The following is a 22,089-nucleotide window of genomic DNA, read 5'->3' as shown; positions in this document are numbered from 1 at the left end:
CTGGGAAAGGAATAAAGGGGGCTTACCTCCTCCCCACCGCCCCCCTTCTTTACTCAACCCCACCGTTAACTGTACAAAACTAGGTCCTGTGCCCCCTGCAGACCCAACTCGGCCCCTCGCCCTGCTCCCACCCAATGCTTCCCGTCCTGACTCGGAACACAGAACTCGGTTGGCCGCGTCGCCCTCCTCGCCTGCACGCTGGTGACTCAACCCTGAGAAGACAAACCTCTCGGTTTTTTCCGACCAGTGCAGGGGCGCCGGCGCCCCGCCCCTGCCCGCCAGCGTACTGTCCCACCCACCGTCCACGCCCCCGCCCAGCCTGAAGTTGCCCTTCTCGTTTGAGCTGAGGGACGCGTCGGCCAGGCACCCCGGGGTGTGGCCAGAGGACTTCGGCGACGCCTTCCCCGAGAGTGGCCTCCCTCGCCAACCCGGAAAAGACAACCCCGCGGGGCTGCGGCGAGCCAGGCATGCTCACTGGCGCAGGCCCGGCCCGCAGCCCGAGCAGGAAGCGCCGGCGCTAGGCGGCCCCCTGCGCTGCCAGCTGGAGCCGGGCGGAGCCAGCGCCCCGGCGCAGGGTGGCTCTGCCAGTCCCCGCGCGCCTGGGCGGCCGCACACGTGTCCAGGCGTCACGTCCGCGCGCGCCCCCGGGGCTTGCGTCAGCGGCCGCTCCAGAAGCGGGTGGGCCGGGGCTCCTTGCGCACCGCTGGGTTCGGGGCCCGGACGCCGCTGGGAGGAGGGCATCGCGCGGGGTCCGACGCGGAGGCGTGCTCGGAACGCCGGGGGCTGGGGAGTGCATCAGCGCGGTCCAGCCCTCCGCCTGCCGGAGGCCGAGAGTCTCTGCCGCCCAGACCTGGGCTGGGCGCCGTGGCGTTGCCTCGGAGCTCGCTGCCCGCGGGGCGCGCACCGCCTTGACCCGGGCGGCCCCGCGGCAGGCAGGCGCCCGCAGTTCCATGGTTGGTTCGGAGCGCGATGAGCCGCCCGTCCTCCACCGGCCCCAGCGCTAATAAACCCTGCAGCAAGCAGCCGCCGCCGCAGCCCCAGCACACTCCGTCCCCGGCTGCGCCCCCGGCCGCTGCCACCATCTCGGCTGCGGGCCCCGGCTCGTCCGCGGTGCCCGCCGCGGCGGCGGTGATCTCGGGCCCCGGCGGCGGCGGCGGGGCCGGCCCGGTGTCCCCGCAGCACCACGAGCTGACCTCGCTCTTCGAGTGTCCGGTCTGCTTTGACTATGTCCTGCCTCCTATCCTGCAGTGCCAGGCCGGGCACCTGGTGTGTAACCAATGCCGCCAGAAGTTGAGCTGCTGCCCGACGTGCAGGGGCGCCCTGACGCCCAGCATCAGGAACCTGGCTATGGAGAAGGTGGCCTCGGCAGTCCTGTTTCCCTGTAAGGTAAGGCCAGGGACAGCCCGCGTATCTCCGCCGGTGACCTCAGGGACTCCGGTATCCTCCAGCCCACTGGCAGGCCCGGAAAGGCGGGCGGCATCTCTCATTTAAAAAAAAAAAAAAAAGAAAAAATGTTTACATTTCGTCTACCCTCCCTCAAACCCACTTTGGGAGTAGTTCTGGGTTGACATTTACCGAGTAATGGTTAATTGACAGTTAACAGATTAATTGGCATTCGCTGGTCGTCAGAACATCGTAGCTCACCCGGCCCAATGCCCGCGTCCTCTGCAGACATGTATTCGGGTACGCTCGATAGGGCTGGGCCGCACCAGTAAAACTTGGACCGAGAAACTGACTATGTGGGGACTGAGGAGGGAAGAAACGGGCGAGCTAAACGCACCCTTGTCCAGCGCTCGGCTTGGCTGAATTGATACTGGAGTCCTGCACCCCGCGCCTACAGTCTGCGCACCCCTGACACGTGGGAGCTCTCGGGAGTGTAGCTAAAAAAAGGGCGCCTACAGCCTGTTTTCTTCTAGCTAGAAGAAAACCCTGCAAGCCACGCCTTTTTCTCTCCTAGCCTTCCAAGGACTGGGAAGGACTGAGGAGTTGTGGCTGCGTTTTTGTACTATGTGGGGTGAAAACAGTCAATCAAGAAATTAACAAGGGCACTCAAGAGCTGTTGTTACAGTTGTTTAAAGCTCATCAGTTCATTTTTTATTTAATGTAAAAAGTTTTCAATGCCCTTGCGAAAAATGCAAGCCAAGACAATAAGTAAAATGAAAGACCAAGACCTCTCCCCTCCTTTCCCACCATTGTTAGGTTTAGTGTGTATCTTTTTAAACTATATATACATACACCCTCGCAGCTAAATATAGAATCATAGATGTCAGTGTATGTCAGGGAGGTTTTTTAATACCCACACATAGATGTAAGTTTTTCTCCAAAAATGGCATCTGCAACTTGCTGTTTTTAAATTCATATTATCATACATATTTCTCTATGCCTGAAACCTAGTCGACTTCACTGTATTTTAAATGACTGTATAGTATTGCATTGTGTGGTCATATTGTAACATTTGTTTACCTTCAGGAGCAGTTTCACAGACATACTTGTCTACATTACTTCATTATGACCTAGAACTATACTGTAAAGTTCATTTTCTGAAATTAGAAGTAGAAATATTGTCATTAATACTTTCCAGTTTTTTTGTAAAAGTAACTTGCTCTGCCTCTTGGGCCCTTTAGGCTGTCTTGTATTTCTCCTTGGTGCTGCTTATTTTATAGGACAAGAGCTCATTTTTAAATTAAAAATAATCCACCAGAGAATTCAGGCGTGGGACTCAGGTCAGTAAAATGAGTGCTTTAATTTGGTCTGCTGCCCTGCTGCAAATGAGGTTTAAAATAGCATATTTAAATAAGAGTTTGAATCAGTGTTTGGACTAGGGTGTTTCAGGCAACCTTAATAAATTGCTTTTAACCCCTCCTCATATAATGCTTACTAATTCACTCAGCCCAGTTTCTCAAAATTTAGATGAAGTATTTGCATAGTTGTCTTAGGGTTGTGAAAAAGGAGACAAAGGTTTGGTGGTAGTTAACATAGAGTGGCTATTTGATGTTTGAGATATATTGCAGGGGTGGGGGATGCCCCACAGGATTTCTGGGGAGCCATTTTCTCACCCCTTTACTTTCCCTTAAACCCGCAGTGGCTAACAAAAGAAATGGCTTTTAGGTGAGTTTTAGTTCACAAATGAGCATTTGATATTAGTCAGTAATCCATAATTTGTTTTTAAAATGTAACCTTAGAATTGTGTTGTTCCCAAGAGAAAGGGAAGGAAACAGTTATGCTATATGGAGCATGAAGTTTCACTTTCAGGATCTAGAACTCTGGTTCCTATGAAAGCATATGTTCTTTCCTAACGTGAAACAGGCTAGTGAAATCAACCTTGAAGAGTAGTTCTGGGAATCGGGGGTTCTCAGCCTTTCTGTACATGTCAGTGATTTTCTGAGTCTCTATTCCATAAGAATGCAGTTGGGCAAAGCCATTACTTTGCAAGCTGAAATTTAAAAGGGCCAACTATTCCCCTAAAGACCAGGAACCAAGCTTAGAATGTGATCTTGGGGATGCTTTTGTGTGTGCATGTGTGTGAGTTACATAAAGCCGGAGTGTGCATGCCTCACCTTTGGTTGATCAATAATCCAAACTTTTGGCAGGGCAGCTCAGCCAGTTAGTCTGGACGAACCAAACTTGAATGTATACATAGGCCCAGCGACCAACCAAGATGTGCTGTAGAGGATGAGAAACAACAGGGAGTAGTCGTAAGGCCTGTATCAAACTTAAAACAAGGTAGGTCTGTTTACCTAGCCCTTCGGCCTACAGTTGGAGGCTCCTAGAAATTATGGCACTGCCTTTTCACTGTGCCCACCTGCTCTCAGAATCTCTCATGGGCTGGCTCATGTGAAAAAAACCAACGTTGAATAAAGTAACAGAGTCCACATCTCAAGAGGTGCCTGGCATTGCCATTGTTTGCCTGAAAGACCACCTCCCAGGGCCTTGATTTCCTCATCTATATATATGAGAGATGAGTCCGCTGGACTTCTGAGGACCTGTAGCTTCTAGCATTCCATGAAAAGAAGGGAAGCTATCTGGAATGTTATTGGATGCCCTCTATCTGCCAGCTACTTCACAGGGGTCAGCTTTTACTAGTTTGCCTTTTTTTTTTTCCAGATGAGGAAACTCATGCCTACAGAGTGGTTAAATGTGAAGTGACTTGTCAAATCACACAGCTAGTAAGAGGACCAGTCCAAGCACCTGCATCTCAAAGGCACAGATGTTTTGTCCTACACCTTACTGCTTAGGGATTTCGAATCTGAGTATATACTCAAGATTCTGAATCATAACTCAAGGTTGACACCAGTAACAAAACCATCTGGTTGGATGAGTTCACCAGATGGGCCTCTTATGGGACCATCCCAAAATGACAACATACATACTCACTATGAAATTCATTGGCAGGAATTTTGTAGGCCATGTAGGGTAGGAAGATGGGGGGTAGGGGAAACCTACAAACCTAGTATTTTGTGGGATATCATCACAGCTCTGGACTGCTTCAGTTGGCCAAAAAATGGATGTATTGCCAAATAACTATCCTACTTAGGTGTAGGGTAATTAATTAAAGGCTAGAGTGTTGCCAGCACCTTTGATATGGGGAGCCAGGTGCATTATTAGCTCAGATCTTTGGGTGTGGTGGCTCATGCCTGTAATCCCAGCACTTTGGGAGGCAGAGGTGAGCAGATCACCTGAGGTCAGGAGTTCGAGACCAGCCTGGACAACATAGTGAAACCCTGTCTCTACTAAAAATACAAAAATTAGGGCCAGGCTCAGTGGCTCACACCTGTAATCCCAGCACTTTGGGAGGCTGAGGCGGGCAGATCACCTGAGGTCAGGAGTTTGAGACCAGCCTGACCAACATGAAGAAACCCGGTTTCTACTAAAAGTACAAAAAAGTTAGCTGGGCATGGTGGCGCATGCCTGTAATGTCAGTTACTCAGGAGGCTGAGGCAGGAGAATCACTTGAACCCGGGAGGCAGAGGTTGCAGTAAGCCGAGATCACGCCATTGCACTCCAGCCTGGGCAACAAGAGTGAAACTCGGTCTCATTTAAAAAAATAAAATAAAAATTAGCTGAGCGTGGTGACAGGCGCCTGTAATCCCAGCTACCTGAGAGGCTGAGGCAGGAGAATTGCTTGAACCCGGGAGGTGGAGGTTGCAGTGAGCTGAGATTGTGCCACTGCATTCCAGCCTGGGTGACAGAGCAAGACTCCATCTCAAAAAAAAAAAAAAAAAAAAAAATGGAATGTCTAATTGTGTATGGCTTTCTTCCACTTGGGGTCTTTTTTAATCCATTCTGTGGCTTTTTCCATGCCTGAGAACTTTTGACATCCTGTGCCCAGACTTAAACTCACCCCTTCAGTGTGTGGGTTAGGGGGAGAAGTGAAGGTTGACACATTCATGTGAACAACATAGTCTCCTTTACCATCCAACTGTGCATTTTGCTATCAGACAAGTATTTCTGTCCACAACTGTGAGCAATGCTAATCCACTCCAGCCTTCTTACACTGTGATAATACCCTTTCTTTGTCCTCTCTGAAAGTTTTTAGTAGCATGTCTCCAAATAATTATTGAATTTGAAAGCCTCAGCCAGACAAGTCTTCTCTGTGGTTGAATTGTGACAATATCTGTGTTCCTTAAAAAAATAAAAAATAACATAAAACCAAGTAAGGTTAGACAAAACAGTTGAAAGTTTAAAAGCCCTTGGCCTCATCTAGTTCAGTGGAGACAAACTTTCTAAATGGGAGCAGGGCCACGTAATGCAGAGGAGAGAAGCATTTGACGCATGCATGGCCTCGGGTCAGGGAGACCTGGAGGAGCAGTGGAGATAGTGGAGAGCCAGAGAACAGGTGCCACCTCCCAAGAGGCAGCCTTTACTCAGCTCTGGCTGATTGGTGAGGGTGGGGATATGGGTGCAGGCATATCAGACCTTTAGATTTTTTCAAGAAAAGCCAGAAATCTGGATTTTTTTTTTTTTTTTTCCTTTCAGAGATGTCATCTCACTATGTTGCCCAGGCTGGTCTTGAACTCCTGAGCTCAAGCGATCCTCCCATCTCAGCCTCCCAAAGTGCTGGGATTACAAGTGTGAGCCACTGTGCCCAGCCTGGATTTTTTTTTTTTATGTTAAATATCTCGATTCGATTTTTTTTCTAGCATTGGCTGACTTCACATGTATAGCCACTGCTTGCAGACCAAGCCAATCATATCTCCAGGCCAAATTCCAGCTGCCAGCATGCAGCCTCTGATCTGATTCTCTTCTAGAAGCATTCCTTGAGCCTGGAAGTTCTCATTTAACTCTTGCCGTACATGAACTTTTGAACTCTGTTAGACCCTAACTGTTGGTAATTTTGTAGCTTGTTTTCTTTTCATTTTTATTTTGCCAAGAGAATATTATTTGCTGGCCACCGGGAAACCTCAGATGATGGCCTTGTGACTAGATGTTTGACTCTATACAGGTCAGCTTCTTTTTTGCACCTGAGGGTCTTTAAGAGAAGGGATTGGACTAAATGATTATCCCAAGGTTCTTTCTTACCCTAAAATTTTAAAATATAGTAAGCAGTCCCAGTGACAAGAACATGAGCCAGGAAACAGAAGACGTGGGTTCTCGTCCTGGCTTTGTGTGACTTTGGTCTAGTCATATACTTCCCTGATTGTGTTTGTTCATCCATTAGAAAGAACGGAGATAACGCCGAGCTAGTGGGTGTTCAGAAATCAGATTAGAAGTGCTGTTGAGGGCTTTTGCTTCACCATATGGAATGGAATATGGGGGGTATTAGGGTGGTTGGAAGGTTGCAATGGGGGATCACCTGGAAGCAGGAAGCACAAGCCGAGTAGCCAAAAATGCTTTCAAAAATTTATTCCTAACCCCCAAAAATCTCCTAAGACAAAACTGTTTACTTTGGAAGTTCTCCATGAAGTCCTCACTACTGCCTGACATGGGCAAGGTTGGCCCATGAAAGCACAGAGTGAACTGGCAAGGACCAGAGTCCACATACATTAGCTCTGGGGCTCAAGATTTTAAAGAACAAAATCGATAATACACCTTTTGTTGTATTTTACTTTTTGTATAAAGCAGAAGCATTAGAATACTATATGGCAGGACTAAAGCTTAATGGTGATTCCACACATAATTGGCCAAAGATTTTTCACAGGTCACCACGACCTGGAACTGGAGTAAATAGTTATCAGTGAAAGTTGAGCCTTGGTATAACCAGAACAGAGGCTTACCAAAAATTACAGCAGGTCTGGCCTATAAAATACCAGCCCAAGATTGGATTAGACTGTCCCGTTCTGTGGTAGATCTGTTTTTTGAAGCCCCATTAAAAAGTACTGTATACATGAATATAGTAAGGCCTCACTGTAAATTGTCTTAAGCATCAGATTTTGCTTCTGACAAAATTTGTGAGACGTGGCCGTTCTTATTCAAACCCATAAGGTCCTCCCTCCTTGAAAGGGGCGTGTAGCAGATATGCATTTGCTAAACTGTGTACCTGTGCCAGCATTTGGAGCCACTGTGTGTTGCTGGCGAGTTTTTCAGGACATGATCATACACAGGATATTTGAATGTGCTTCGCTCTGGACATCCTGAAAAGGAAAATAAGAAAGTCTTCCTGATCAAATGTATCTTTATTTTAAGCTTTGGGGTATCCTTTTAAGGCCCATGAAGGATACTGAAATGGTCTATGAATTTCATCAACTTTGTCCTAGATTGCAAAACTGTTGTTTACCTCATTTCCAGTTTGATAAAGATTTTATGTAATAATTTTTAGACTGTGTAGCATCTATGGGATAAAAGGGTTATTCTCTTCGCAGTTTTTGCCCACAGGTGATATAGAGATGGATGAAAAATATTCCTGGTCAGGTGTGGTGGCTCGTGCCTGTAATCCCAGCATTTTGGGAGGCCGAGGAGGGCAGATCATGAGGTCAGGAGTTTGAGACCAGCCTGACCACCATGGTGAAACCTCATCTCTACTAAAAATACAAAAATTGTGCCAGGCACCGTGGCTCACACCTGTAATCCCAGCACTTTGGGAGGCTGAGGTGGGCAGATCACCTGAGATTGAGAGTTCGAGACCAGCCTGACTAACATGGAGAAACCCCGTCTCTACTAAAAATAAAAAATTAGCCCGGCATGGTGGCGCATGTCCGTAATCCCAGCTACTTGGGAGACTGAGGCAGGAGAATCACTTGAACCTGGGAGGCAAAGGTTGTGGTGAGCCGAGATCGTGCCTTTGCACTCCAGCCTGGGCAACAAGAGTGAAACTCCATTTCAAAAAAATAATAAATAAGTAAATACAAAAATTAGCCAGGCATGGTGGCTTGTGTCTATACTCCCAGCTACTCAGAGGGCTGAGGTGGGAGGATCGCTTGAGCCCAGGAGGTCGAGGCTGCAGTGAGCTAAGATCTTGCCAGTACCCTCCAGACTGGGTGTCAGAGTGAGACCCTGTCTCAACAAGAAAAAAAAAAGAAAAGAAAAATATTCTTTTGTTAATGTGCTGGCCTATGCACTGCTTTAAAATTTTGGATCAACAAAGATAGTATCTTTGGGTCCCTTTTACCCCCAGGATCCCTCTTACTCTGGCAGTTTTGAGGGCAGCCCCTACTCTGGCCTGGTCCAAATCCCAACTCCTTTTCTTTATAGCAATTTGAGAATGGAACACTACAGGTGGGGAATCCTATTGTCCACACTGTTTCATAATCTGCTTCTTAATCTAGTACATCGTGACTGCTTTTCTACAGTGATAAATATTCTTTAGGATCATATTTAATGGCCACATATTGCAGTTCTATAACAGTACCAGAATTATTTAATCAGGTTCCTATTTGTGGTCATTTAAATTCTGTTTTCTTACTGAGATTTTTTTTTTAAAGCATTGCTATAACCAAATCTTTGTACACAAAAAAATAGTTATTTCCTAAAGATAAACTCCTTGAAGTTGGATGGTAGAGCCCAAGGGTATATGCAGAAATCTAAGTGTTTTTTGTTTTTGTTTTTGTTTGTTTTTTTTGAGACAGGGTCTAGTTCTGTCATCCAAGCTGGAGTGCAGTGGTATAATCACAGCTCACTGCAGCCTCAATCTCCTGGGCTCAGGGGATCCTCACACCTCAGCCTCTTGAGTAGCTGGGATTACGGGCACACACCATCATGCTTGGCTAATTTTTGTATTTTTTGTAGGAACAGGATTTCACCATGTTGGCCAGGCTGGTCTTGAACACCTGAGCTCAAGTGATTCGGCCTCAGCCTCCTGAAGTGGCGGGATTACAGGCATGAGCCACCACACCCAGTCTGAGAAATCGAAGCTTTTTGATAGCCTTAGAATGGTTTACAGTTGAATGTCCATTTCTTCCCAGCAGCACCGACACTGGATGTTACCTTTTGGTTTTCTTAATGCCACAGCCTGCTTTTTCTCCCTGGTGCAGTGTCAGGCCAGAGTTGGCCAATGCTGACCTGTCCACCATATCATACTCACTCTTGCCTTGGAATCTCCTGCAGTTCCAGGCCCTCTCCTTCCCACAACCCATCTGCCTAGCCAGTTCTTGCCTCTGCTCACCCATCTCGTCTTTCTGAAACTCTAAGTCTAGTGGTGGAGACAGATGTGCCAATAGGGCAGAGCCCTTCTGAAGTAGTAGGAGCCTAAAGGAGTCTAAGACCTTGTTGCTGTGGTGGCACCAGCAGCATGTTGAAGGATGTGCAGCGGTTTGCCCATGAAGAAATAAGGGATGGAAGCTCATAAGGAGGCTGTGTGGGAGGCCAGTAGAGTTGCTTGTGAAGGACATTGCTTGCCTTCCTTATAGGTGACCCGAGCTAGGCACCCATGCTCATGCAGTTTTTAAGTTTGGGGACAGAAACTCCAGTCTGGACTAATTGCATATACAGTGTCTTTTTCACTACAACCTCTTGCCTTTTCTGTGCCCACTCTACCCTTCTGAGGAATAGTGATCCCTCTTTCCCTTCTAGACCTAAGTAGTGGCTTTTGCAGGGATGGCAGTGGTACCAGAGGGCCCTCTTATTAGGGTTGCCAGGTAAATACAGAATGCCCAGTTAAATTTGAATTTCAGATAAACAACAAATAACTTGTGGGGCCAGAGAGGAGTAATAAGTATGTTCCAAATATTGCCTGAGAGACATCTTATATTTTTATTTGATAATTTGTTTTTTTTTTTTTTAATATTGAGATGGCGTCTCACTCTTTCGCCCAGGCTGGAATGCAGTGGTGTGATCTTGGCTCACTGCAACCTCTGCCACCCGGGTTCCAGTGATTGTCGTGCCTCAGCCTCCTGAGTAGCTGAGACTTCAGGCTCGTGCCACCATGCCCAGATAATTTTTGTATTTTTAGTAGAGACAGATTTCACTGTGTTGGCCAGGCTGTTCTCGAACTCCTCACCTCAGGTGATCCACCTCCCTTGGCTTCCCAAAATGCTGAGATTACAGGTGTGAGCCACTGTGCCTGGCCAATTTGATAATTTTACAACCCTACTACTTAAGTCTTTTGGGGAATTCAATTTCTTTCATTGAGAAATCAAGACTGCTGAGGGGAATAGAGCTGTTTGAAGAACTGTCAGGGCAGTTACGTGGTTGTGCAGGTGGGCACCTGGCATGGAAGAGTGAGGGCATACTGAAAGGGTGGGTGCAGTACTGGTCACATGGCATAGAGCCTTTAACTTGGTTCTTTTAGGTGCTTTGTTTGCTTGAACATGCACTTTGAAGGGACCTCACAAAACTGGTTCTCCAGGACAATGTGTGGTTACCTGCTAACTCTGGCTATGGACAGATGAGAAACACACATGGTCAAAAGTCAACCTTTGTTTAACGTTTCTAAGATTAAAAATAAATCCCTGCCAGCCGTGGGAGTCTCTGTAAGGCTAAACACACCCTCCCTCAATAGCAAGGTGTTCTCAGATTTCTGCAGAAATAACTATGCCAGGCCAGTTGTGGTGGCTCACGCCTGTAATCCCAACACTTCGAGAGGCTGACATGGGAGGATCACTTGAGGCTAGGAGTTTGAAATCAGCCTGGGCAACACAGCAGGACCCTGTCTTTTATTAAAAAGAAAGAAAAAAAAATTATGCCAAAGTCTTCCCGAGACACTTCTTAGTAACATGCTAAAAGGTGGTTTGTTGAGTTTCTCTTAGGCAAAAAGGACAGATTTTTGGGCCCAAGATTTTAATTAGAATTGCCTTCCCCAGAAGAAATTTAGTAAAGTTAACAGTATTTCCTTACTCTCACCACTGTTTGGTGACACTGTTTGACTTGACAGTTCTAGTGCTGAGTAACAGTGTCTTCTCATGTCACGGTCTGTAAAACCGTTACTACACTATTGGTTGATGATTATCTATCTTTTTTTTTTTTTTGAGATGGAGTCTCGCTCTCACTCTGTTGCCCAGGCTGGAGTGCAGTGGCGCGATCTCGGCTCACTGCAAGCTCCGCCTCCCAGGTTCACGCCATTCTCCTGCCTCAGCCTCCTGAGTAGCTGGGACTACAGGCACCCGCCACTGCGCCCGGCTAATTTCTTTTTGTATTTTTAGTAGAGACGGGATTTCACTGTGTTAGCCAGGATGGTCTCGATCTCCTGACCTCGTGATCCGTCCACCTCGGCCTCCCAAAGTGCTGGGATTACAGGCATGAGCCACCGTGTCCGGCCATTTTTTTTTTTATCTCGGCTCACTGCAACCTCCGCCTCCTGGGTTCAAGCAACTCTCCTGCCTCAGCCTCCTGACTAGAGGCACATGCTGCCACTCCTGGCTAGTTTCTTTTGTATGGTAGTAGAGATGGGGTTTCACCATGTTGCCCAGGTTGGTCTCGAACTCCTGAGCTCAGGCAACCCGCCTGCCTCAGCCTCCCAAAGTGCTAGGATTACAGGCATGAGCCACCGTGCCAGGCCTGATTATCTCTTCACACTGCCTCACAGCAGAGTTCAGGAATTTACCATTTGAGTTAAGTGAAAATACGCTGAGATTCTTAGACGAAGGATGCTAGACAGATGCAGGTTGAGTATTATAAATAAGTCACAAGAACAGATTTCACTTTCTCCTCTTTCCCAAGCCTTAACATGATTAACTTGAAGAGTCCACAACTCTTCCACTGTTAAGAATAGTCAAGGAGTAAGTCATAGACAGTTTTATAGACCCACTCATAGGTGACTTGGTAGGCTCCAGGTCACACAGGACTCTGGGTACTTGAGTTCCAATCACAGCTATTCTACCATTGTTGTAAACATATTTTAAGCAAGAGGAACATACAGTCATCAAAAGGTCAGTGGTGCTGATGTTTTCCAGTCTAGGTAAGATCTCAGAAGGGCTATAAACCTTCTCACTGCCAGGCATGGTGGCTCACAGCTATAATCCCAGCATTTTGGGAGACTGAGGTGGGAGGATTGCTTGACGTCAGGAATTCATGACTAACCCTGGCTAACAAAGTGAGACCCTGTCATTTCAACAAAAAAAATTTAAAAACCTTCTCACTCCAAAGAGTTATGTAAATATGTGAAACACGTTCATCAAAAGTGACAAAACCATAGTGCCTGAAATCTAAAACAAACATTTCTTCTTACATGATCTCAAAATCTATTGAATTTTTTCAAAATTCTAAGTCCCACAGTAAAACTTCTAATTAAAGTAAAATTAACATGGTGGAAAACATTCCATCTTCGGCAGATACATGTAACATATATTCATTTATCAACAAATACTAGTGGGCAAGAAGCAAGCAATGAATCAATAAACCAATAAGCAAAATTAGTGGACCCATAAATTAACTGGAAAATAACCTGTGATCATTCAGTGGTCTTTGTGGAGCAGGTAAACGTCTTAAATCACAAAACAGCTAGCTTGAGTTGCTAGCTGTCCTTTTAAAAGTTTGATGGTTAAAATGTAACTTTTACCATGATGTGGATCTATACTAGGTTTAGCTGCGAACTCCCATTTGCACAAGTCCTAATTATCTGCTAATCATATGTAATAAATTATACTGTCAGAAATTCATCCTTCCAGTTGAGCTCATATATCTCTTCTTCCCACTTCCAGGTTCCCCTCCCAAAAGAAAAAGGGCGCTTGGGTAAATTTTATTCCTGGAGTTCATCTTTCAAATGGTTCTAGAACAAAGTGGAGTTTACCTTGGACCACTGAGGGTGGTGAATAATGAAACTACATGCCAAGGCCACAGACTTGTCAGGGACCCGCAAACCTTTAGAAGGATCAGAAGACAATGGAGAATGCATTGTCTTCTATAGGGGCTGAAGAAGTGTCGGTTATCATGACAATTCGTTTCTCATTGCAAAATTGTATTGGTTCACTACAGTCTCAAAGAGCCTCTAGTAAAAGGAAAACTACCAACTTCAGTTGCATTTACATGTAGTTATGTAGCTAAAGGTATATATTCTTTTAAAATAAACACTATTATAAAAATTCATTCAACCAATTCTGCATAAACCATTTCTATCCCATAAAGGATAAATATGCTCACTCAGTCCCTGGATTCTTTAGTATGTTTTCATGTATGTATTTTTGAGACAGGGTGTCTGTCATTCTGTTACCCAGGCTGGAGGGCAGTGGTGCAATCATGGCTCACTGCGCCTTGACATCCCAGGCTCAAGCAATCCTCTCACATTTGCCCTCCAAGTAGCTGGGACTACATGTGTGCACCACGAGGCCTGGCTATTTTTTCTTTTTTTCCATTTTTATAGAGACAGGGGTCTTCCTATGTTGCCCGGGCTAGTCTTGAACTCCTGGGCTCAAGCAATTCCTTCATCTTGGCCTCCCAGAGTGCTGGAATTACAGGCTTGAACCACTTTGCCTGGCCATGTTTTTATTTTGATATGATTTCAAACTTACACAGCAGTTGTAATAATAGCATAAAAAAATTCCCTTACAGCCTCTATCCAGATTCACCTGTTATTTCCTTTTTGCTCCAGTTGCTTTATCGTTTGTGCTGTCTCTGCTCATACATATTTTTTAACCATTTGAATGTAAATTGCAGCCATCTTATCCCTTTACCCCTAAATACCTCATTGTGTTTCATCTAAAATCATTTTCTGATATAATCATAGCACAGTTATCAAAATCAGGAAATTTGACACACAGCAGATCCTGTTATCTAATCCACAGTCCATATTCAAATTACAGCTTTTGCCCCAGTAATGTCCTTTATAGGAATTTTGGTTTCTCATTCTAGGGTTATGCATTGCACTTAGCCGTCAGTGTGCATTCTGTGATCATTACAACTTATTTAGGTTGAAAGAAAGTGCCATTTGCTTTTGTTCACTCCAAGACAAGGTCATTTCTTAGATTTAATTCCAAAGTTGATGAGCATCAACAACAAAATGTCGATTGTGGTTCTTCTTGAGACATTCTCATTTGAGGTGCTGGCAGGTATTTTGCTAATAATTTCAGCTGTTTCCTAGGAGGTAAGCCGGTTTAAGCAGTGTGGTTACCTCACAGACATGCTTCTGCTGTGGAGCACATGCTCCTCCCATTGAGTAGATTGTTGATTGTTGGGTTCAGTAAATCATTCTTGAATTGCATGGAATCAGATTTAATTAAATAGGTTAAGTGACTTGTTCTAAACCAATCACAGCATCCATGACCTTCACTAGCACCAGGGCTAAGAAGGCTTATTTTGCTTGTATACTCATTTCATAAGTAAACATAATGTGACTGTGTTCATTAGGTAAATAACAGGTGTGTTGTGTTTGACTGTGTGCGGACATATCTTTTTGTGTATATTTGTGTATGAAGGGGTTTCTCTGCTGAAAAGGGAAAAACCCTGCCTAAATTCCAACTTAAATACAACCTTCAAAACCCACACCCAGGAAAAGAATGGGAACTATTTGCTGCTTTCTGCAAAGACCTAAAAATGAGGGTCCGGATTACACATTGCATCTCAATGGCAGAACACATTTGCACAAGACTTTTGAGTCACTGCAACATGAAAAGTTTCTAAAGAGAAGTCAGAAGTGGGATTTCAACATCTCTTTGTTTCTCATTCTGCTGGGCCATCATCTACCTCTTTTTGTTTTTTTTTTTTTTCCTTCCGAGATGGCATTTTGCTCTTGTTGCCCAGGCTGGAGTGCAATGGCACAACCTTGGCTCCCTGCAACCTCTGCCTCCCAGGTTCAAGTGATTCTCCTGCTTCAGCCTCCTGAGTAGCTGGGACTACATGTGCCCACCACCACACCCGGCTAATTTTTTTTTTTTTTTTTTTTTTTTTTTTTGTATTTTCGGTAGAGACAGGGTTTCACCATGTTGGCCAGGCTGGTCTAGAACCCCTGATCTCAGGTGATCCACCCAACTCGGCCTCCCAAAGTGCTAGGATTACAGAAGTGAGCCATCACGCCCGGTCCTATCTCCCTATTTTCTTCTTTAGTTTTCAGGGTGTGTGTGTGTGTGTGTGTTTTCTTTAGAGAGGTTTACTTAAAACTAATTCCCCCTGGGGAAAATGAGCACATATTTCCCTAAGGAGAAATCTCATTTATAGCTGTGGGCTTGTCCCAGGAGACACAGGCAGCCCTCTGCAAACCAGCCCAAGAGCCTTCTCTCAGTAACAAGAGGGTACAGCTAAGAACCGGATGTCTAAAGGAAAGCCCTCCCCAGCCCAAACGCACGAGTCCTTGACCTTTTCACATGTTGTGGAGCAAGCCCTAGCTAGAGTGTGAAGTGAAACCTCAGGACTTTCTTGCCAGATCCCAGAGAAGGCTGGGAGGGCCTAATGGCTAGTCACTGCTTTGTGAGATGCTGCTGCCTTATTCCTCAGGGAGTGGCACTTTCAGGTCTGTTTTTCTCTCCTTGCAAACCAAAGAAGTTAATATTAGAACCTGCTTCCAAAAGCAGTGTATCTGTGGACTCTGGGTTTTATGTGTGTTGGGTTGGGGGCCAGGGCTGAAGGCAGACGTAAGTTATTTGTTTAGTTTTCTCAAAATATTGATTCTTTGACTCCTGAGCTGTTGTGTGCAGTGAAAGAACCTTGGAGGGGCAGCCTGGGAATGCAGGGTTCTGCCCCTTGTGAAGCCACAAATGACCACAGGGCCCTGACCAGTCAGCCACGCCCTGGGAGCATCCAGCTTCTAGTGGGTAAAATGGGCAGAACGGGCTCCCTGGTCTAACTCCATGCTTTGCTAGCGATCATGTTCTGGTTGTGTGGCAGGGCTGGCATTCCTGAGTTGCCCTGGTAGTGCTCATTGGGTGGGGCAGTGACCCACTGGACCTGCTGGCATGGGGCCCCTCCTTGCAACTGTGATTGTGGCTGCCTGGAAGCCAGGTTTTGTCATTCTTGAGAATTGGAATGAGTGGTTCTCATCAGAGTTAGCGGTTCTCAACTGGGGCCATTTTGCCCCCTAGGAGACATCTGGCCATGCCTGGAGACCTGGAGACATTTTTGGTTGTCACAACTGAGGGGCAGGGGGTGGTTACTATTGGCATCTACGGTGCACGGCACAGCCCCCACAACAACGAATTATCAGGTCCAGAATGTCAATAGCATCACTGTAGAGAAACTCCAAATAAACTCCATTGTCAGGAAAGTCCCTGACCTGCCTTCTCCTTTAGGTAGGTTGGTTGTTTTTTGAGACGGAGTCTCACTCTGTCGCCCAGGCTGCAATGCAGTGACACGATCTCAGCTCACTGCAACCTCCGCCTCCTGGGTTCAAGTTATTCTCCTGCCTCAGCCTTCCAAGTAGCTGGGATTACAGGTGCATGCCACCACACCCGCTATTTTTTGGTAGCGACAGGGTTTCACCATATTGTCAAGGCTAGTCTTGAACTCCTGACCTCAAGTGATCCACCTGCCTCAGCCTCCCCAAGTGCTGGGATTAGAGGTGTGAGCCACCGCACCTGGCCTCCTTTAGGTTTTATCCCCTCTGTTTCCTCCACTCACCCTGTGCTAGAACCAGATGGAACAACTCCAACCACAATCCACTTGTCTACAGTAAAGCTTTCCTTACCCTGTCCTCCTCACCCTGTCCCACCTTGAAATCACCTGTTGCCCTCCTGGTCTTCCTTTATGCAGTTGTTAAATTTATTATATGGTCTTTCTCAACTGGAAACACCACAAGGGCAGGATCCACAGCTGATTCCTTCTGTGTGCTCTAGGATAGAGGTTCTCAGCCCTGGAAACCCTTAGAAACCCTTGGAGCGCTTCAAGAAAACACAAGCCCAGACCAGACGCGGTGGCTCAAGCCTGTAATCCCAGCACTTTGGAAGGCCAAGGCGGGTGGATCACAAGGTTAGGAGATCGAGACCATCCTGGCTAACATGGTGAAACCCTGTCTCTACTAAATATACAAAAATTAGCCAGGTGTGGTGGTGGGTGCCTGTAGTCCCAGCTACTTGGGAGGCTGAGGCAGGAGAATGGCATGAACACGGGAGGCAGAGTTTGCAGTGAGCCGATATCGTGCCACTGCGCTCCAGCTGGGTGACAGAGCAAGACTCTGTCTCACAGAAAAAAAAGAAGAGAAAAAAGAAAACACAAGCCCAAGGCCAGGGGCCAGTGAGGCTTGGCTTTGCTGCTCAGAAGCACCTAGACAGTTTTACATACAGTCTTGGGGAATTCACAAAGCCCTAAAGCCCCTCCCTCGGATCCCTGGATGAGAGCCCCTGATGAAAGTGGCAGAGCACCCATGGTGCTCTGCATGCCATTCCAGAACAATGCCAAGACTGCTTGAAGTATGAAATGTGTGTGTGTGTGTGTGTGTCTGTGTGTAGAGGGTTAAAGTTTAGACTTTAGTCATCATAAAAGTGGCACCAGTGGTTATGAAGACATGAACCTTACCCATGATGGAAAGAGAAGGAATAGAATGCCATGAAATTTCTGCTTGTTTAGTAAAAGCAGAGTAAGCACCTAAGGCTTTAAAACTATTTATTTAAGTTAATAGAGGATGTAGCAAGATCCTTATGAAAAAACATGAGATCGTTGTCCACACAAATGCAAAGTAATGCCTTTTCTATATGTGCAGTTTGGGGAGGTTCCCTGTTCTGTATATCTGGGTGAAAAGAAGTGTTGAATATGTGACTTGTAAGGCAAACCAAATAATTCAGAGTATAAATACTCCTACTCGAGTGGGGAAAGTTATAAAATGACTGCCAGATGATAAATATTTGCTGTAAATGTTGAGTTCGTCATGAATGAGGAGTGGTTTGGGGCTTTGGGCAGAGGTGCAGGTGGTACCTTTCTGGGTGCCATTGGCCAAAGTTCATCTCATTCCTGGGATTATACCTGGGTGGCTATGGGGAACAGTTCGTTTTGAAACCTCTTCAGATATTGAGAGCTTGTTTCGAGAATCTGCCAGGCTCTGGGCTAGTTCTTGCTATTTTTACTGTGTGTGTGTGTGTGTGTGTTTTATTTTTTTAAACTCTGGACAAAAATGTCTCACCCATCACTCACAAAAGAACATTAGGAGGCTCTGTATTCCTAGCCACACCCTAGATTTAAAACACAGTTAATAGGGATTTGTTTTTCAGGCCTTATAAAGTAAGGAACACAAAGTATAAATACGCATGAATTTGTTTCTCCTGAGTGAGTTTTTTTACACCCAGGCTTTAAAAATTAGTTCAGAGTTTTAAAAGATGAACAAACAATTCCTATGGGCAAAGGAAGTAACAGTGAAACATTTCTGCCAATTTCTGTTGAATATCATAATCCGCTTAGGTATGGGGAAGTGAGGGTTGGAGGATGAGCTGCATTTCTTTCTTTAAGCCACTCTCCTTTCCGATTAGGGGAGACTAATCCCCCTGAGAGTGGAGACTGTCATCTTTGCTTCGGAATCCTCTGAGTGACTGTAACTTAGCGTCTTGCATGGAGAAGGCACATAGTGCATACTATCTGCTTGTTGCTAGTGATAAATTCATCTATAAAGGTTGGAATTTGACCGACTTCAAGTTTAAAAGGGGGATTATTCCATAAAGCAGGGTAGAGAAAAGCAAAAACAGCAGTGGTAGGTTTTTTTTTTTTTTTTTTTTTTTTAGCAACTGGACATAGCGTCTTAGAAAAATGACCTGGCCCTGCCCTTATTTGGTGCCTTCATGTCTCGGTGGAGCAGGGAATCCAAGTGTGGTAAGCCAGACAGTCCCCTGCCATTCTGTGCTCCAGGGGTATAAGGCTGACACCTAGTTTCACCCGAAAAGGTGATTCAGGTTTCTTAATTCTTTACAGAACCACAGCTTAGTACTCAGGGCAGGTGTCTACCTGTGGGCTGATTCTCCATCTGGTATCTAGGAATTAACACTGTCATCCTGTGAGAGTCAGGAGCAGAAGTTCAGTTCCTCTTGGTGTGGTCTTTTGCCACGGCAGGTATGATTTGTCCACTAGGAATGTCATCCCAAGTGCAAGGGAGAAAAAGATTTTGTTCTCCTACCCTATTAAGGCAGTGTCTGAGGGGCAGACCGATCATGTCAACAAACTCGTCTAGTTCTGCTTCCTCCCGGGCCTGTTGTGAGGACCTGACATACCTGGCCATGAAGTGATATGCTCTTGAATCGCAGGAAGTGTTGGGGTTAGCGAGCTTTGAGAGGAGGGTTAGGCCCTTCTCATTTTAACCTCCACTGGCCAGAACCAGACTGACTGGCAGTCTTATGAGTTAGTTAAGTAGCTCTTGAATGTGATTTCCTTCCACCCAAAAAATATGGGCAAAGCCCCCCAGAGGGAAGATCAAAAGGATACAGTGGGGTAATATTTCTAGCAGTATGAAGGGGCCTCCAGGCCTCCGCTGCCCTAGCCTGGTCATGCCAGCAGCAAAGAGCAAGGAACCAAAGGGCAGCCTTCCCCACGGCCTGCCTGCCAGTCACCAGTTTGAGCCAGGAAGCAGTGGAGGGGGACAATAGAATTATACTGTTGTTCATATTGTCTGTATGTAAAAACTAATCTGGGGATAATATAATAATCCTTGCCCAACCCCATCCCTACCCCCAAGCAATTGAATTCTTTAAAAAACAGCTTCACCGAAAATATGAGGAAGACCAGATTTTACAGGGCTTACTCAACAATTTTGAGATGTGCATAGTAAGAGAACTTTACTTCTTATCCTTTTGACAGCAGAACAGGGGGCATGGAAAACAGCATATTTCTGGTTCAGGAAAAGACCCTTGATTTTATGCATGACAGCATTGATGATGAGCAGAGACTGAGACTTTTAGTCTTGAATATTTCACTTGTTTTGAGCAAAAGTAGCCAAGACCAGTTTAAGGCCAGGAAAAGGGAGTAGTTAAGTACTCAGAGAGGGTTGAAGCAATAGAAGTTTTGAGAAGGCCCAATGGCTCAATGCATTTCTTTCTCTGCAGTATGCCACCACGGGCTGTTCCCTGACCCTGCACCATACGGAGAAACCAGAACATGAAGACATCTGTGAATACCGTCCCTACTCCTGCCCTTGTCCTGGTGCCTCCTGCAAGTGGCAGGGGTCCCTGGAAGCTGTGATGTCCCATCTCATGCATGCCCACAAGAGCATTACCACCCTCCAAGGAGAAGACATCGTCTTTCTAGCTACAGACATTAACTTGCCAGGGGCTGTCGACTGGGTGATGATGCAGTCATGTTTTGGCCATCACTTCATGCTGGTGCTGGAGAAACAAGAGAAGTACGAAGGCCACCAGCAGTTTTTTGCCATCGTCCTGCTCATTGGCACCCGCAAGCAAGCTGAGAACTTTGCCTATAGACTGGAGTTGAATGGGAACCGGCGGAGATTGACCTGGGAGGCCACACCCCGGTCGATTCATGACGGTGTGGCTGCGGCCATCATGAACAGCGACTGCCTTGTTTTCGACACAGCCATAGCACATCTTTTTGCAGATAATGGGAACCTTGGAATCAATGTGACTATTTCTACATGTTGTCCATGATGTGACTTTCGTAAACCATCAAAATTATTTGGGCATAGTGCTCTATGTTTAATAAAGGTTTTTATAGATGTTTTATTCCATATGTCTTCACAAGTCAGGACCCACAATTACCCGTGTTTTGTTTGAACAGCAGTTTCCCATCTGGCTTCAACCCAACAAAGTTCATTAACCTGGGATGAATGTGGTTGGCCTGTTGGTAATTTGGAGGCTGTTCTGTGATCTAAAATAACTCTTATTAAATTGTATTTACTCCCTAAACAACACTTGACAGGCTGTTGCACAGGGCTTCTATAGATCAGTGTGTCAGGAATGGGAGGCCCCTTCCTGCCTGCCTTCGCGTATTGGTCCCTTGACATTGACAAAAGCACAGTGACTGTCAGCAGATTCCTTTACTTTTGTTTGTGGGATGTAGGAATTGTTTTAATGCATTTTAAACAGTGTTTCTCAAATAGGATGGCTGGCTAATAGACACTGAATCACCCGGAGTGCTTATCTTAAAATTGCAGATTTAGGGAGCCTGCCAATTTAACAGTCTCATCAGGTGATTCTTTTCAGCAGTAATGTTTGAGAATTACTGGGTTAAATTGTGGGAAAGGGTCCAGATTTTAAAGGTGCTTTAAGGTTGCCCTCTGCCGATACTGTTTGTCTTTCTACTGTTTCATCCCCTAACCTCCCCCAACCCTCAAATTAAAACTAGTAGAACTATAGATCCACATGAACACACGCCTGAGATTTGGTCACTCACCTATGTTTTGGGTGGATTGCCTAGGAAAGAAAGTCATATGGCCATTGATAGTTCTCATGTAATTAGTTTTGCTCACCACTAGTACAGATGACCCGTTTACACATGGCTTCCCTCGGAAGCCCTCGTCGACAGTAGCTGGTGTGAAAGACGAGGTCAGTAGAGTTGGAAAAGCTTTATAACCGGTGTGTCATATGCTTGCTATTTAAAGCTGTGTGTTGGTTTTGTTTTTCTGCCACATTCACTAGTTTTTTAATAAATATTTTCCAAAAATGGATGTTGTGCTTCATTTCCCTAATTGAATAACGGGTATTTATTGAGCATCTACTGTGTGCAAGTGCAGTGAACCTTCATCACTACATCTGGGGTTGGAACTTTCACTGTTTCCACTGTGGAAACAGTCACTGGGCCAAGTCATGGCGTGGGTCCATGACAGCACTGGGGTCCGGGCTCACGTGTCTGAACCACTGAATGTCAGTGCAGCAGGTCTCCTCCCAGGGCTGTCGTTTCTATCTGATGGTGCCAGTAGCTGTGCAA

At 45.9% G+C, this 22,089-nt stretch overlaps 1 protein-coding gene and 1 pseudogene across 1 annotated transcript; both read left to right on the top strand.

Annotated features, from left to right (window-relative positions):
* The first annotated feature begins 653 nt into the window (after positions 1-653).
* On the top strand, positions 654-21,825 carry SIAH2 (siah E3 ubiquitin protein ligase 2). Its single transcript, XM_005546095.5, has 2 exons — positions 654-1,386; positions 20,253-21,825. The coding sequence occupies exons 1-2, from the start codon at positions 970-972 to the stop codon at positions 20,808-20,810; spliced, it is 975 nt and encodes a 324-aa protein (XP_005546152.1). The 5' UTR covers positions 654-969; the 3' UTR covers positions 20,811-21,825.
* LOC102118913 (U1 small nuclear ribonucleoprotein C-like) overlaps positions 1,315-22,089 on the top strand; it is a 41,667-nt pseudogene continuing 20,892 nt past the window's right edge.

This window comes from Macaca fascicularis, chromosome 2 (assembly GCF_037993035.2).
Source record: "Macaca fascicularis isolate 582-1 chromosome 2, T2T-MFA8v1.1".
In the NCBI taxonomy this organism is placed as follows: domain Eukaryota; kingdom Metazoa; phylum Chordata; class Mammalia; order Primates; family Cercopithecidae; genus Macaca; species Macaca fascicularis.
Note: the sequence above shows the minus strand (reverse complement) of the source record. Positions and strands in the feature narration are given on the sequence as shown.